The sequence below is a fragment of the Lucilia cuprina genome, chromosome 5 (assembly GCF_022045245.1).
Source record: "Lucilia cuprina isolate Lc7/37 chromosome 5, ASM2204524v1, whole genome shotgun sequence".
Classification (NCBI taxonomy): domain Eukaryota; kingdom Metazoa; phylum Arthropoda; class Insecta; order Diptera; family Calliphoridae; genus Lucilia; species Lucilia cuprina.
In genome coordinates this window covers 36,705,542-36,724,591 of record NC_060953.1, presented here as the reverse complement: position 1 = coordinate 36,724,591, position 19,050 = coordinate 36,705,542, and the positions used below count along the sequence as shown (strand labels likewise).

The 19,050-nt window shown below is 30.2% G+C and overlaps 1 protein-coding gene across 1 annotated transcript in view; it reads left to right on the top strand.

Annotated features, from left to right (window-relative positions):
• The window catches only part of LOC111683301 (probable serine/threonine-protein kinase DDB_G0267686), a 32,415-nt gene extending 15,099 nt beyond the window's left edge, over positions 1-17,316 (top strand). Inside the window, exon 5 of the mRNA XM_023445355.2 lies at positions 16,235-17,316. Coding sequence (XP_023301123.2) covers positions 16,235-17,167 — 933 coding nt within the window. The 3' untranslated portion in view covers positions 17,168-17,316. The remainder of the gene's footprint in view (positions 1-16,234) is intronic.
• The last annotated feature ends 1,734 nt before the right edge of the window (positions 17,317-19,050 follow it).

Sequence of the window (19,050 nt, the reverse complement as noted above, 5' to 3'; positions counted from 1 at the left end):
GACTAGACTATAGACTAGACTATAGACTAGACTATAGACTAGACTATAGACTAGACTATAGACTAGACTATAGACTAGACTATAGAGTAGACCATAGACTAGACTATAAACTAGACAATAGACTAGACTATAAACTAGACTACAGACTAGACTATAAACTAGACTATAGACTAGACTATAGCCAAGACTATAGAATAGACTATAGACTAGACTATAGACTAGACTATAGACTAGACTATAGACTAGACTATAGACTAGACTAAAGACTAGACTATAGACTAGACTATAGACTAGACTATAGACTAGACTATAGACTAGACTAGACTATAGACTAGACTATAGACTAGACTATAGACTAGACTATAGACTAGACTATAGACTAGACTATAGACTAGACTATAGACTAGACTATAGACTAGACTAGACTATAGACTAGACTAGACTGTAGACTAGACTATAGACTAGACTATAGACTAGACTATAGAATAGACTATAGACTAGACTATAGACGTGACTATAGACTAAAATATAGATTAGAATTGTCTATAGACTAGACTATAGAGTCGACTATAGACTAAATTATAAACAAGACTATAGACTAGAATTTAGATTAGACTATATACTAGATTATAGATTAGACTATAGACTAGAATATATATAAGACTATACGTACCCATAGTCTAAGCTATGACTAGACTACAGATTAAACTATATAGTAGACTACAAAATAGATTTAGACTAAATATAGGCTAAAATTAGCCTTTAGAGACTGACTCTATATATGATTATAGACATGATTAAAGACTATGGATAAGACTAGAAAGAGCAATAAACATGTTTTTATAATTCAGTTCTAGAGGACCTTTCTAGTAGAAATTAATGTTTTTTTAAGCAATTATGAAAAAGATCAAGATGCTTCCGATTTTGTTAAATAATTCTTAATTAAAAAAATAAAAACAACAGATTTTGCCTTCAGCAAACCATACATATGTATATTATAAAAATCATTCAATCCAAAAATTGTGAGCTCGCCTTCTTTTCCCAAAATTCAAAGTATTATATAAATTATTTGAAAATGTTACACCACATTATAACTTCATTAGTCAAAAATTTTCTTACGTCTGAAAAAATATTTCTGCAATAAATATGAAAAGAAATATAAAAATTTGATCGATTGCTGTCAAAAACTAATTAGCAACACTTTTATGTTTCAAAAAAAAAACTAAACGTAATTATGGTTGATATTTCAACAGCTAAACGAAAACAGAGAAACAAAAAAATACTGCACTAATTTGGCGTAACATGTGACATCAGACAGGAATAGAAACAAAAGGACAATTGTATTTAATCATTCATTTGCTCACATACATACATGCATTGATTGTGTTTAAGGATCTCATATATAGACGTGTGTGTTATGGGCATAACAACTGCTTTTTATTTGTGATTTCTGCTTGTTTGGCTCATATGATAATGATGTGTAATTGTTATTATTTTATTCTTTGTATTTTGTTAAATAATTGAGTTGTGATCGATTACATTTTGACTTCTGTTAATTCGTTACAGAAATTTGCAATTTTAAATTCATTGTTATTGTTTTTTTATATTTACTATTTTTCTGTAGTGTCATGAAAGAAATTTGTTTCAAAAAACGATTAAGTTTTTTATTTTACCTTTTTCTCAATTACAAATGCCTGTGGCTAATGATATTCTGCCTTCATCCTACAACACGTTAGACTAGACTATAGAATGCTACTATAGATTTTGCTATAGACCAGACTATATAGTAGTCTATAGATTAAACAATGGACTAATCCCTAGACTGTACTATTGACTAAACTATAGACTTGACTATAGACCAGACTATAGACCAGACTATAGACTAGACTATTGATTAGACTATAGACTAGGCTATATACTAGACTATAGACTAGACTATAGATTAGGCTATATGCTAGACCGTTTATAATCCAGACTATATATTAGACTATAGACTAGAGTATCGACTAATCTTTAGACTGTACTATTGACTAGACTTAAGACTAGGAAATAGACTAGATTATAGAGCAGACTATAGACTAGACTACAGACAAGGCTATATAGTAGACTATAGACTAGACTATAGACTAGACTATCGGTTAGACTATATGCTATACTGTTTATAGGCTAGACTATAAAATAGACCATAGACAAGACTATAGACCAGACTATAGACTAGACTAAAGACCAGACTATAGAGTAGTCTATAAACTAGACTATAGACTAGACTAAACTAGACTAGACTAAACTAGACTAGACTAGACTAGACTAGACTAGACTAGACTAGACTAGACTAAACTAAACTAGACTAGACTAGACTTTAGACTTTAGACTTTAGACTTTAGACTTTAGACTTTAGACTTTAGACTTTAGACTTTAGACTTTAGACTTTAGACTTTAGACTTTAGACTTTAGACTTTAGACTTTAGACTTAAGACTTTAGACTTTAGACTTTAGACTTTAGACTTTAGACTAGACTATATACTATAGACTATAGACTATAGACTATAGGCTATAGACTATAGATTATAGACTATAGACCATATACTATAGACTATAGACTAGACTATAGACTATAGACTATAGACTATAGGCTATAGACTATAGACTGTAGACTATATACTATACTAGACTATAGACTAGACTAAAGACTAGACTATAGAATATACTATAGATTAGACTATAGACTAGACTATAGACTAGACTTTAGATTAGATCATAGACTAGGCTATAGATTTTACTATAGACTAAACTGTAGACTGGACTATAGACTAGACTAGACTAGACTATAGACTAGACTATAGACTAGACTATAGACTAGACTATAGACTAGACTATAGACTAGACTATAGACTAGACTATAGACTAGACTATAGACTAGACTATAGACTAGACTATAGACTAGACTATAGACTAGACTATAGACTATACTATAGACCAGATTATAGACTAGAATATAGACTAGACTATAGACTAGACAATTGACTAGACTATAAACTAGACTATAAATTAGACTATAAACTAGACTATAAACTAGACTATAAACTAGACTATAGACTAGACTATAGACAATACTATAGACTATACTATATACTAGACTATAGACTATATAATAGACTAGACTATAGGCTAAAATATTGACTAGACTAGAGTCTACACTATAGACTAGACTATAGAATAGACTACAGACTAGACTATAGACTGGGCTATAGACTAGACTATAGACTAGACTATAGACTAGACTATAGACTGGACTATAGACTACACTATAGACTATACAATAGACTGTAGACTATATTGTAGACTAGACTATAGACTAGACAATAGACTAGACTATGAACTAGACTATAAACTAAACTATAAACTAGACTATATACTAGTCTATAGACTAGACTATAGACTACACAATAGCCTACACTATAGACTACACAATAGCCTACACTATAGACTAGACTATAGACTATACTATACACTAGACTATAGACTAGGCTATAGCCTAGACTATAAACTAGGCTATAGACTACACAATAGCCTACATTATAGACTACACAATAGCCTACACTTTAGACTAGACTATAGACTATACTATACACTAGACTATAGACTAGGCTATAGACTAGACTATAGCCTAGACTATAAACTAGACTATGCTAGACTATAGATTGGACTATAGACTAGACTTCAGTCAAGATTATAGACTTGATTATAAACTAGAAAAACTTTCAAATTTCGATGGTGCTGCATTAGTCCATTTATTGGACCACTTTCCAAAATTAACTTCTAATTTCTGAATCGTAAATTTGATGACACTCACATATTAGTCGGCTTTTGGTTTTCTTAATTTTTTTTTAAATTTCTATTTCTCGTCAATTATCGATTTATTTTGCTCCGTATTTTTTATAAAGTTTTTATCATAAAAATGTACCAACATACCACATAATCATAAAACTATAAAACAATTGAATAGTTGAAAAAACTCTATAAAATCATGCTATTATTTATCATTTGTCAAAAGCATTTATTTGATTGACCATTTATTATATTGTCGGCAATTTAATAGGAAATCAAAAAACAATAACATATACATATATATACAAACATATATACATAAATATTTTTAAAATAGAATGCAAAAAAAAGGACAAATTAAAGTCCTAAAACATGAAATAGAGAGTCCAAAAAAATCAAAGTGTCATAAAATCTGTTGTGTTCCTTTTTTGCCAATTTTTAACTCCCCCAAAATGGAGCTTTAAAAGAATCTGGGAAAAAATAAACTGTCAAAAAAATGCTAAAATCACTGATGGCGTTTTTGGTCATATGTGACCACAGCAGGAGACAGTTTTTTGTTTAAGAATATTTTTGTGTCGTTTAAAGGCAGTGGGGATACATGTCAAAGCCGGAAGGTATATTAACAACAAGCAGTGTAAAATTCAACACTTGTGTTGATGGTCATTGAAAATGTGCTTGTTAGTTGGAAAGTGTTATAGGGTGTATTTTTTTGGCCTATGAAAGGAGAGGAGGTCTTGAAAGGATGTTAAGGCAAAAATGTCACATAAGGAATATATGCAAACTTGAATACATATGGCTATGGCTGGTCAAATATACATAAAATGATAAAAACTGCAAAAAAAAATCACGAGTATTACAAAAGAATGAACTCTGCCCTGGTTAGAGTGAGTTCCTGCCAGCCATCATATGGATTGCATACAATCATATATGCATTTTGTTTTATATATGAAAAATAAAAATCTAAAAATTCAACATTTTTATTTGAGAAATATTTCGTTGAGGAATTCTTCCATAGCAGCATGCAACAAAAGCTCATAAATATTGTTGTGCATAGAAAGCACAGTCATACACTTTCCAAAGCAACAAGGCAAGACTATAGTTATATATTTTAAGGGACAATTGCAAAACCCCTACTATTTCTCTGTTTTCACTGCATTGTGGTCATTTTATGATTTTTGAGCCATAAATATGCATTCGTTGGTTTACAACAACGTTAAAATGCCATTCATTCATTCATCTTTCTCTATATATGTATATAGCAAGCGCATAAATGTTCGATGTATGTATATAGTTTGTATCTGTGTGTATTGTTTTGGGGCCCCACAAATGACAAACGGTGCAATTCAGGTGCAATTCATCATTTCAAGTATTATTGCAACCATTATTGTCGCGTTAAATGACATTTTTAACAAACGCACTTCATTCAGTCATCAACAACAAAAAAAAGAAACCAAACTGAACAACAATTCAAAATTCTTGGGATGAAATTTATAAATATTAGTATATATACCCAGCAAAGCTGAGTAATGGCTTTCAATTGTAATTACTTGCCCAATAACATACTTTTCAATAACTACTTCATATGGTCTGGATTACATAGATGTAGTTTAATAAGGTCTTACTAATAATGTGTTATATAAATACTTTCTAATTCATTAGTCATCTTGCCAGTGAATATACGTTTATTCGTGTGTATACGTTGTATACGTTTATTCATGTGATTTACAATGACTACTTTTTCTAATTTCTTGTAATCGTTTGTGGTAAGTACTTGCCTACAATGACATCACCGTGTTAAAATAATAACTTAAAATGCTATTGTGTAAGTTAATTTTAGCATTTTAACTACTTACATGGTAATGAAAGTTTTTACTGGGTATACATATACATACATATATTTGTAGATAAAATAAACAATTAAATTTTGTTTGAAAAAGTTTAAAAAAATGATCGATATAGGTGTGCTGAAGTCATATCCATAAAAAAGTCCAGGTAAAATCCCAGGAAACACGGTTAGCTGGCATGTAATATTGAAGTAATGCTGAAGTACTTACTTTTGGGGTGAATAACTAATAATTTTTGTTCGACAGGGTTTATAAAACAACTGTGCTTACCAGACTTTCTCGGGCTTAAACCTGGCTCTACAGTTTTTATGTGTTTGTTTTGCTATGCATATACGGTTGTTAGATCTTACAACGTTGGCAGTAAAATGTACAGAAAATGTCTAATAAAACTGCCAACTTACAAATTTTGTTTTGTAACATTGTCAATAATGCTTTTTCTGACATCGTTGCAAAAGAAAAATTGTAAGTTCATACGATTGTTAAATATTATCTAAACATTTTACTGACAACGTTGTAAGATCTGACAACAGTGTAACACGTCTTTTAGACTTTTCGCTTACTCAGTGCTCCATTAACAAGTTATTTTACTGTACTTTTTGGAATAGTTTTTACATAAAAGTATACATCGACATTTAAAAAAAATGTACTAAAAACGTACTAATTTAGTAATCAGTTTCAAAGCAAAAACTAATAAAACATTAAAAGTTATTAAGATTAAATTCAGCAGAAAGTATTTTATTATATTTCAACTAAACACTTTCAAATTCCGCAAAGATCAGTCCATAATTGACCCATAAGATAAAATTAAAATTTTTCTTTTTATTTACTGTTTTTTAATTGAAAGTTGTTTTATAATAAAATGCAGTACAATTTATGACGCACTATTTTGTTTATTGTTGTTTTTTTACAATTTTTAATTATTTTAACAACATAAGGGGTTATCACCTTTAAAACTATGTTGACGCAAATTTGTAGAACACTTAGAACTCGTATAACAATAGAAACCTAGAAAAAAAGAACATCCAAAGTAGTAAAAATATAAAAGAATGCAGGAAAGAATGGAAAAAAACATTTGAATTATTGCACTGAACACGGTAATGTTAATGGGGACACGCTTACAAATAGGGAGTTAAATAAGTACTTACCACAATCGCTTACTAATAGGAAATTTTGCAATTAGTTTTGTTACAAAAAACTTATAGTTTTAACACAAAAACACTTTTATATACAGTATTAGGTGTAAATAAATAACTAAACTTGCTGTCATTATTTAGATAAAATCCTATAATTAAATTAAACCATGACATTTATGGTTTAAATTAGTTCACATCAAAATATATTATTTTCAATTGCTAATATTAGCAAAACATTTTAATTGCCACTATCATTACATATTTGCGTTAAAAATAAAATAATTAACTTATTATTGAAGTTTTAGATATTAATTTTGTTTTCTCATAGTAGAATTGACATTTTGTGTTTAAAATTACGATTTAAAACAATAACAACTTTCTAAGTGTCTTTTTAATACAAAGTCCAGCATAATAGAATTTAATTTATTGGAAAAGCGAAGATTTAGATTGTTTCAGATACAGTTTATATTTAGCTCATATGGTAGGTGCCATGCCCTCTTATGATAATCAAGCCAATATCCCCCAAATGTTCAGGTGGATGTCTAAGTTATCTCTAATAGTCTACCAGATATTAGCATTTTTAGTTCTTAGAGGACGTGTCATGCCTGAATGTGAAAGTTGGGCGGGCGACGCGACATATTGTTAGTCTCGTCCATTTTCCATCAAATAAACACATAAATGTTAAAGCTGTTCCAGATTTTAAGATTTTTACATTTAATTAATATAGGAGGTGTCACGCCCCCTGTTGGAAATTTTTCTTCAAATGTTTATATGAATATTAGAGTTGTTCGTGCAAAAATTGAGGTTTCTAGATCTAATAGACTTCCAGATATAGGTACCATGCCCCCTATTTTTTACACCTTCCAATTTTCCTCCAAATGTTCATATCAATAACACATAACACATAAATGTTAAAGCTGTTCCAGATTTTAAAATTTTTACATTTAATTAATATAGGAGGTGTCACGCCCCCTGTTGGAAATTTTTCTTCAAATGTTTATATGAATATTAGAGTTCTTCGTGAAAAATTTAAAAAATTTAAGTTTTTAGATCTAATAGTCTTCCAGATATTAGCATTTTTGTGTTTAATTCATATGAGAGGTGCCACGCCCCATATTAACATTTTCTCCGAATGTTCATATGAATTTATGATTCTAGATCTAATCTCCTTCAAGATATTAGAATATTTGTATTTAATTAATTTCAGTGGTGCCACGCCCTCTTTTGATAGTAAAACCAATTTCCGAATTGGACCAGTCTGACCTGAGTTTAACATGTCTGTAATGCAGATTTTATGGTAAGACTTTTAAACGGAAAGGATATAAACTATGAAGAAAGGCCAAGAAGACTCTTCAGCTACGAAATATGTATTTAAACCAAAGAAGCGTCAATTTCAGAATACATTGAATCCTATTCAAGAAGATACCAGCAACGCATAATATTGCTGTAATATCAATAACTTTTCGATAAGTCTTAATAATTAGGAAACGGACAGCAAACTTATATTAAATATCCCCCTTAAGCTTTTCAACATATTTCTTTAACAAAAGACAACAAACAAAATCCTTTTGAAAAAAAAATTTAACCGCAAAATAAAAGTCCTTGAAGATATGATTATAAATAAGATAAGAAATTAATTTAAGTACCTGACAAATACATGAATATTTTCGCATTAAAATCACTTAAGGCACAAATACACACAAACATTAAGAAACGGAAATCGATTTTATAAAAAAAAAACTAAACGAACAGAAAAAAAAACAACGCCAACAACTTAAGGCAATAAACTTAATGGTTGGTTTATTTGAATATTTAATCGCAACTCAAATATTCATCTCAAATACACAAACACACACACACAATATTGTAAAAAAGTACTAAATTGAAACACGCGACACAAAACGTGTCATTTACCGCTTACAACATTCTCATTCGTTTGCAGAAATGCGAACATTCTTTATATGACACTGGAAATGAACCATTTAAAATCTCCCTCATGTTTGTTAAACCAATATATTTTATAAATATTTATTTTATTTATTTGTGTGATTTTATTTGTTGTTGTTAAGTTTTTTTTAATATATATTTTTATCCACCCAGCAAAAGTGTTTAGTCAAAACCACACATTTATCTGTTTTTGATTTGCTTAAAGAATTATAAATGAATAAAAAATTCGTACGGAAATAACAAAAGATGTGAAATTCCCATTAAATTTTTTGGGGAAGTTGTAAATAGTACTGGGAATCAACAAAAAAGGCATAAATAATATAAATAACATGGTTTATTTACTCAACTGATTCTTAATGGGATTTTGTTTGATTTTTTATCGTGTTTTTATTTATTTATTTCGTTTATCTCATTTTTTAAGTTGTTTAAAGATTTGCAAGGATATTTAAAGTATTTGTCGGAATGTTTAAATTGGGTTGACAAATAATGGGAATATAACAATAAATTTTGTCGACAAATAAATACAGATTTTTTAGAATAAAATATAAGTTAGATTAAAGACTAAACCATAGACTAGGCTATAGATTAGAATATAGACTAAACTAAAAAATACACTATTAACTAATCGCCAAACTAGACTATAGACTAGACTATGGAGTAGACTAGACTATAGACTAGACTATAGACTGGACTATAGACTAGACTAAAGACTAGACTATAGACTAGACTATAGACTAGACTATAGACTAGACTATAGACTAGACTATAGACTAGACTATAGACTAGACTATAGACTAGACTATAGACTAGACTATAGACTAGACTATAGACTAGACTATAGACTAGACTATAGACTAGACTATAGACTAGACTATAGACTAGACTATATACTAGACTATATACTAGTCTATAGAATAGACTATAGACTAGACTATAGACTAGACTATAGACTAGACTATAGACTAGACTATTGACTAGACTATAGACTAGATTATAGACCAGACTAGATTATAGACTATAGACTAGTCGATTTTTTTAATTTTCTCTTCTCAAACTTTACATACTTCAGTAACTTATTAACCAGCATATTAATAGAGAAAAATTTGCCCAAAGAACAACTTAACAAATTTATTAAATATTTACACTTAATACAAATCAATTGATAACACTATGAAATTTAATCCAAAACATATTGCTAAATACATACAGCACTTAATAATATCTAACAGGCAAATAAAAAGAACGACCACACGCACACACCACCACCACTCAACCACATTTATATAAAAACACTATTCTCCAGACACTATTTAATTTGCTATTATGCATAATATCGAATAACATTAAACACATATTTAAACCCTATATCTTTTGAAATACCCTTGCAAAACAGGAAAAAAGACAGGAACAGAGTTATTTAGACAATCAACTACCCTTAAAAACAAAATACAAATCTATAGAAGAAGTAGAATCTCTGAGTATTTAGAGACTCATTAGTGAAACATATGTTGCAAAGCGTTGCAAATATTTAACTTGCTGTTTCAAATTCCTTTTTTTGCTTTTCTGTAGTAAAATGTTTTCTAAATATTATTCATGCTTTGCAGCATACATAAACTGACAAACCAAACGAATGAAGTCAAAAAGTTATTTGATATAGAAACACACAAACATACATTAACTCCTAAAAGTTTACTATACTTTTATTTGCTTAAACAATTTGTTAGTTGCTTTCGGTTTCTTCCGTTTCCCATTTTAAGGGTGAGCATTAAACAAGTATTACGTTCGTTTGCGCTGTTAGGGGGGAGGTTTTGCCAGTTTAGGGCAATAATATGTCAGTTAAATATGTTGCCAGTAAAAGTAACTTATAATAATTTAATTGTTTTTATTGTGAACGCTTTATTTAGACCTTTTCTGTTGTATTCATCATACTTTTGTTAGATATTACTAGCTACTCTAATATTTTACTCATAAAAAGGAGTTGTTTGTAGACGTTTTTAGTTTTAGCTTTTAAATTATGATTATTATTTCTTTTATTTATATATGCGATGTGTAACATTTGGTGATTTTTTTTTCTTTGGTAACATTCTCTGTGGATTTTTTTTATGACATTGATTTATTTATAACATTTTAATAAGTTTTATATGTATGTGCGTTTAAATGAAATCAACATGTGCGTAACGGAAGCATAATCACGTGAAATTAATTACAGTTCAATTTTATAGCTGGAAGAATGTGTTAGATTAATTTGTTATTAAAATTTGCTATGGAAAATTGTAAATTTGGAAAGTAATTTTTGATTTTATTAAATGTATTAAGTTGCTCCAAAAGAACTGTTATATTTTGAGATCTAGAACGAATTAAGCCAATTTCTTATAACCCATTTCTGATGGCAAAGGGAGAATTATGTATTGATCGAACAAATTATAATCGAATGGCGGGAGAGACGAAACAACCACTGAAGTCTTTAATTACATTCGAGTCAATTGTGACTCTTCTGCACTATTAATATGATCACAAATGCGCTCATTTTCTGATCATAAATGATACATTTAGCTGAAGAAAATGGAACATTGCCCACGACTCTTCTTAAAGATTCATTTATGAGCCGAACTTCTGACTAATTTTTGTATCTATTTTGAGTCATAATATTGGTCATTTTAGAGTCAATTTCGAATAATATTATTGTCATTATACCCTACACCACTTTAGTGGGGAGGGTATATTGGGTTTGTGCTGATGTTTGTAATGCACAATAATATTGGTCCTATATCCAACTTAAAGTATAACAATCGGCTCAGAATCATTTTCTAAGTCGACTTAGCTATGTCCGTCCATGTAAACCTTGTACAGGTCGCAATTTTGATGATAATTCAATGAAATTTGGTATTGTAGACAAAGCCTATTGAAAATGGTTAACATCGCTCCATTATTTCACCCAGTCCCCATTCAACTGAACCTCCCAATAGGGCTTGTAAACTTTGTATTCAAATTACAGGTCGCAATTTTGAACATAATGAAATTTGGCACATGATCGTCTATGATACCGTAGGCAAAGCCTGATGAAAATTGTTTTTATTTTTCGAAAAAAAATCACGTTTTGTTTAATAATTGAAATAATTTTTAAGACCCAACTAATTGGATCACTAATCACCGAATTTAGTTTAGTGATTAGTCAGCCAAATATCATCCTAAGAAGATTGTTAAACATAAACAAATATTATAATTATAATTAATTTTTCCCAACTCTTCTAAATGAATATTTTATGTTCTCTTTTTGTAATTAGTTTCGAATCATTTTTTAATATTTTTTTACAATTTTTAAGTATAATTTTAATTGTGATTACATAATAAACAACTATAGATCTTCCAAATGCTTGAAATAGGGTTACAAAATAATTTTTAAATTTATCATATTTCAAACGCCAGGATGAGCAATTTCCGATTGTTATACAATTTGTTATTGTTTTTTTTAGACGCTCAACTTATTACGCTTTCATATCTAATCAACTTACTAACATTAAACGAATCAGTTGCATTCGTAAATCCATGTGATGATCTCGCAAGTTTCCAATAGCTCAAAATCCTTTTGGTCACACCAAATACAGAGTATTACCCTATCGCAATGTGTACTTATTTCTGATATCGATTAGGAGCTTTGTATTATATTCAAGTAGCATTTTAAATATGCATCATCGTATTTTTAAAATCTCTGTATTGGCTTCAATTCGTTATATTCGAACTATTTATTGGCCTGTGTATGTCTTTCGTATCAAAATCACAACTTTTGAAAACCATAAAACACAATCACCACAATCAATCGGAATACTTTAGCAGCACTATGACATTTTGTTGGATAATTTCAATAAAATTTGAATCTAATTAAATATACCATTTACAACGCAATTTTGAGTATTCAAAGTTTTACAAAAAAGTTTCATACAACTACAGACTAATCTACCGATCGATTACTAAACTAGTTACCTAATAATCAATCCTAAAATGAATTCATTAATTCGTACTCAAGAAAATCCGGAGAACTTTCAGAAGTACATTAAGTACAGGTTTCCTTAAACCATGTAAAAAATACTCAATTCTTCTAAATATAATTCCCCATAAAACGAAAACTATTTTGTGAAAAAAAGCATAAACTAATTAATTTCTTAAGTAAAATTCGTAGGTACTCATATTAATGACAACTAATTTAGCTCGACTTACTTTTAATTAAAACAAAACTGGTAATTTTCTTATTTCCCATAAACTGTTTCCTCTTCAATGGCCACAAGAATCATTAAAAAACACAAAATAAGTTTATTAAAATATAAACCAGAATCCTCGACATTTAACAGCAACAACAAGTTAATAAATATTTAAAAGCAATAAACCATAAAATTGTATTAACTGGTAAAAAGAAAAGAAATCTTGTAAATATAATTATTTCACTGAACACACTGAAAACACACGTGTATCGTTTGTTATTTACTTTAAGGCTTTTAAGCTTAAATACTCTTGTTTTCTTATCCTTTTCCTGTTAATGCTTGTATTTGTTTCTTCTTCCGGTCATTGAGTATTGTGTGTATTATTTCTATTAAAAACCACAGGATTTCATACGTATACAACAACAAGTACTACAACAAAACACTTAAATTGAGCCACCCATCTATGCGCTCTTTTGTTTAAGCTCTTTTAATATGATTGTTGTTGTAGAGGTATTGCCACCCTGCTTGCTATTTAAACTTAGACAAACTTTTCTTGTCCGTCCTTTTTTTCTTTTTGGTACCGTTTGCTAACGACAATCTGTAAATTGAAATAATAAGCCAAGGCGGCGATAAGATTAATGATTATGGGTTTTACTTTTTTTATACATTTCATTCATTCACTCACACATTCATTCGTTCTTTCTTACTTTCCTTGGTTTGTCGTATATGTATTTGTTCCTTTTCCTATAAAGTGGCTGTAGTATTCGTACCTTTTCCACCCCCTCAGACCTCTTACCATATCCTGTTGCCATTTGCTGAAAATGATGATGGTGCGGCACACACACTGATGTCTGTTTTTGATGGAAATTAATTATAAAGCGTGCAATTTAGTGTAATTTTATTGTACATTATTAGACTTGTTTTATTTTTGTTGTATGTTAAGTGTTGGAGTTGTTGTTTTTGCTTTTGTTGTTTTCTTAAAAGTATACTGATTTAAATGGGATTTCTTTAATGGGAATTCATGAGATTTTTTTATTAAGTTTATTGTTTCAAATGGATTTATGTTTGCATAATTGTTTAAAATCACTTGTTAATCAAATTAAAGTTCGAATCATTGAATTGAAATGCGTGTGTGTGCCTTTTGAGGAACATTGACTAGTCTATAGTCTAAATTATATGTAGTCAACACTAAAGACTGACTAAAAACTAGTCTACAATACTAAATAATATAATCAAGACTTTAGAGTGATCTATAGTCAAGGCTATAGAGTTATCTATAGTCAAGTTTATAGAGTTATCTATAGTCAAGTTTATAAAGTGATCAATAGTCAAGACTATTGAGTGATCTATAGTCAAGACTATAGAGTGATCTATAGTCAAGACTATACAGTGATCTATAGTCAAGACTATAGAGTGATCTATAGTCAAGACTATATAGTGATCTATAGTCAAGACTATAGAGTGATCTATAGTCAAGACTATAGTGTGATCTATAGTCAAGACTATAGAGTGATCTATAGTCAAACTATAGAGTGATCTATAGTCAAGACTATAGAGTGATCTATAGTCGAGACTATAGAGTGATCTATAGTCAAGACTATAGGGTGATCTATAGTCAAGACTATAGAGTGATCTATAGTCAAGACTATAGAGTGATCTATAGTCAAGACTATAGAGTGATCTATAGTCAAGACTATAGAGTGATCTATAGTCAAGACTATAGAGTGATCTATAGTCAAGAATATAGAGAGATATATAGTCAAGACTATAGACTGATCTGCGGTCATGACTATAGTCAAGACTACATTTGCATTTGCACTGATCTATAGTCAAGTCTATAGACTGATCTATAGTCAAGTTTACAGACTGATCTATAGTCAAAACTATAGTCAAGACTATAAAATGGTTTAGAGTCATGACTATAGACTAATCTATAGTCAAGATTATAGACTGATCTATAGTCAAGTCTATAGACAGAACTATAGTCAAGACTTCAGACCGATCTAAGGTCAAGACTATTAACTGATCTAAAGTCAAGACTATTGACTGATCTATAGTCAAGACTGTAGACTGATCTATAGTCAAGAATATAGACTGATCAATTGTCAAGACTGTAGACTGATCTATAGTCAAGACTATAGACTGATCTATAGTCAAGACTATAGACTGATCTATAGTAAAGACTATAGACTGATCTATAGTAAAGACTATAGACTGATCTCGAGTCAATACTATAGAATATAGTATAATCTATAGTCCAGTTTATAGTCAATACAGGACTAACCTATATAGAAGGGTAGGATGAATTTTAAGTATTCTCCATTACTTTGGAAAATGAAGAGGGTACTGAAACTAAAGAACAATTGAGATTCCAACCCATATAATACAGACTAATAGAACTAACACAAACATGAACAAGTATACTTATTATGAAATCCATTAAATTAAAATCTTTTCATAGATTTTAAGTGTTAAAATGCCTGCTGTTTTCGAATAAAAAACTTCATCTACAACAAAATATATTCAAGAGACAAAAACGGTACTGAAAAATTCAACTTGCTTAAAAAATCGCACTTAATTTTTGGGGCCGACAACCCCAAAAAAAGTTTTTAGAAAAGTTTGAATGAAATCCTTAAACAATTTGACCCCTCACTAAACCAACAAGCATAAAAGTTACAATTTTTTTCCGATGACAAACAACGACACACACACACACTCTGTATCTAGAATAGAGTTGGATAATAATTCAAAAACAGTTTCTATTAAAAGTTACCGCCTTTTCTCGTAGCTGTCAGTCACATATACTTCTCAAACTTTTGCCACCATCACCAACACAACTACCGCAAGTAATACAAACAAAGGAATATACATTTACTGGGCGTCTAAATGTCCTCTGACTCTTTTAATGTCCTTTATGCTAACGGAAACATTAAAATGTTTTCTCAAATATGCGTGTGAGTGACTGTAGTAGTTGTAGTAGTGATGGTATCAAATAATAATTTGTATCTGTTTTGTAATCAATTTGTTTCAAATTATACTGCTGCAGACATACAAATACGTTTACAGGATTTCGTACACATAGAAACGGAGATTTGGTTGTAGAAAGTACAAGTGAAATGTTTTTATTGTTTTAAGATAGAATTTAACATTTATTGAAGGATATCTGCTTTTAACATTTTAAGCAGAGAGAATAAACTTTTTGTTTAAAGGATACCAAATGCAAATGTGTAATAAACTACTTAAAGGATATAAATTAATTTTCTGTTTTAATTCTTTTACTTTGCAGGTCAAAATATGGTTTCAAAATCGTCGCATGAAATGGCGCAACTCTAAGGAACGTGAACTCTTAGCCAGTGGTGGCTCTAGAGATCAAACATTGCCCAATAAAAATAATCCCAATCCTGATTTGTCCGATGCCAAAGGTGATCGTCCTCTAACGCCCCTATCCCCCATGGCCATGTCACCACAACGTCGCAGTGTCTCACCACCACATTCACCCAATTCCAAAGAAGACTTAAGTAACTCGGCTGCCAGTACCCCCAAGCCTATGATTTCACCCAAAACTCCCAATTCACTGCAATCACCACCCATTATGCATCATATACCACAACCAGTAACCAGTATTGGCTCTTCATTCGGCAGCTCACAACAAATGCAAATTTCCTCACCTCCGCCTCTGCTAACGGTAGCCAAACTGCCAACACAACATGATCAATCATCTACATCATCCAATGCTTCATCACCGCCCAACAGTGCTGCTGGCAATGGTGGTGGCGGCAGCATGATGCCCATGACAAGTGCTGAGTTTCAAGCGAAAATCAATGCTGAAATGCATAAACATTTGGTGGCGGCTGATTTGAAATTTAAACTGGAAACCACCTTAAATGAGGCCAAACAAAGACGTATGACTATGTTAAATATCAGTGCTGGTGGCATGGTGGGAGCACCAGACTCCTTGCATCACATGACTTTGCATCCAGGACATCCGGCAAATAATATTTTCATAACCAATGCCATGCAACATCACCTACAGCAACAGCAGCAACAACAAGCGGCCATGGCTCACCAGCAGCAGCAGCAACAACAACAATCACCCCATCAAACATTAAATGGACCACCTTCGCAAGCACAATTTCAAAATCCCGATTTTATGAAAATGTATTACGATGACTATGACGAGTCGAATTCCGATAGTGATGAGGAAATCAGTGTAACGTGACCGCCTTAATAGTTCATTATTTTGGCTTAAAGGAATATTAATAAAACTCCATTGTATATATTTACTTTATTAATAGTTTTTAAGTTAATTTTAATACCTAAAAATAAAATAAAAATATTTATTTAGTAATTAATAACATTCATTCTCATACGAACTTAATTATAATAATATTAATAAAAATCTTTTTTCGAATTTAAATTCAAAATTATTAACTGCAAAAACTATTAAAAGAAATTTTGTGTCGTGTTTTATTTTTTAAAACAAATTTTATAAACAAGATGGTAATGCGTATAATTGCAATTTAATTGTAACATTTTTCTTCTTTTATATAATAAATACAAATTTGAATAGTTTTAATAAGTAAGAGTGTTATATTCGGCTATACCGAATCTTATATACCAACCATCAAACCTCGTTTGACTCAAATGTAACTTACTTATGTCGAATTTTATCTATATACTCGTATTTTTAGGCCAGTTATAAGCGTTAAAGTAATTTTTTAAAGGCAACCTTATATAGGGAGTAGGGTTAATTATTGGTCGATCCTCATAAAATTTGGTAGACAGAATTTATTTCTGTTGAATTTCATCGCTACTCTCGTATTTTTAAACCATTAATGAGCGTTAAAGTCGTTTTCTGAAGGGGACCTATATGGGGTATAGGGTCAATTATTTTTCTTTTGCTTAGTGGTTTTGGATTATAAGAAATTTATTTATGTCGAATTTCATCGCTATATTCGTTTTTAAACAAGTTATGACTGTTAAAGCTGCTTTTTGAGGGGCCACTTGTATGGGAGATATCCGAAAACGTGGACTAAAATTGCCCATTTTCAATATCAAACAAACCTTACCTATAAGAAGTAATATTTATTGTAATTAAATTTTTGCATTTGACTGGGGAAAAAAGCAACAAAAAGGGAAACAATGGGAAAATTAATTTTATTCAAATTCATTGGGCCAATTTATTTAAAATTTTAAAAAGTAGTTTATTTACTTTCTTCAAATGATACTCTTGATGATTGTTAAACATACATGGTCCTTGGTCCTTGAATAAAATTCTTAAGAAGATAACTTTTTATTACTTTTTATCTCATAAATGGTACTTTTTTCAGTTTTCTAATTCAACATTAATTTTAAAATATATGATATTGACTGAATAATATTCTGTAAGTGGGAACTATTTGGTACTTTTCTATTCTTTAAATGATAAATGATAATTAAATCGAAAAAAGCGTTTTAGTGAAATACTACATTTTTAGTAAAAATTGAATTAGTAGAGAAAAATAAAATTTTTATTGAAAAATTTAATATATGATTTTTATTAAAAACAAATATGCACAATTATATGTTCAATGAATAACAAAATGCATCAATTCCACGCCAGTGTAGCGTCATTTCCATTTTCACAATGGAAATTTTTACTAAGCCAAACAAGCTCAGCAAAAATTTGCTGGGATGACACACAAACACATACAATTTCGCTGAAATACCCCGCCTCTCAGTTGCTTTGCTGCTGAGCTCAGCAAGAATTTCTAATTAAAAATTAGAAAATGGTTTTTGTCTAGACTAAACGTGGCGGTACCGTCTGTTGAAAATTAAAATTTCACCTCTAAACTTACCAGTTTGGTGAGTTTTATACGTTGTAGAGACACAAACCTTAAAAGATTTAAACATCAAATTAGTGTTGCCAGAAAAATGTTGACTCATGTCCCCAATCTTAAGTTTGTTGTACCCGAAAAATCCCTATTTTTCCTCATATCTCCGTTATTTATGGAAGGATTTTTTTGGATTTTAAATAGGAAACTTCTTGAAAGCATGTCTGACAGAATTATTTGGATCCCGAATATATCTGGGGTCACAGACGGAAATGGCAAAGATAACATT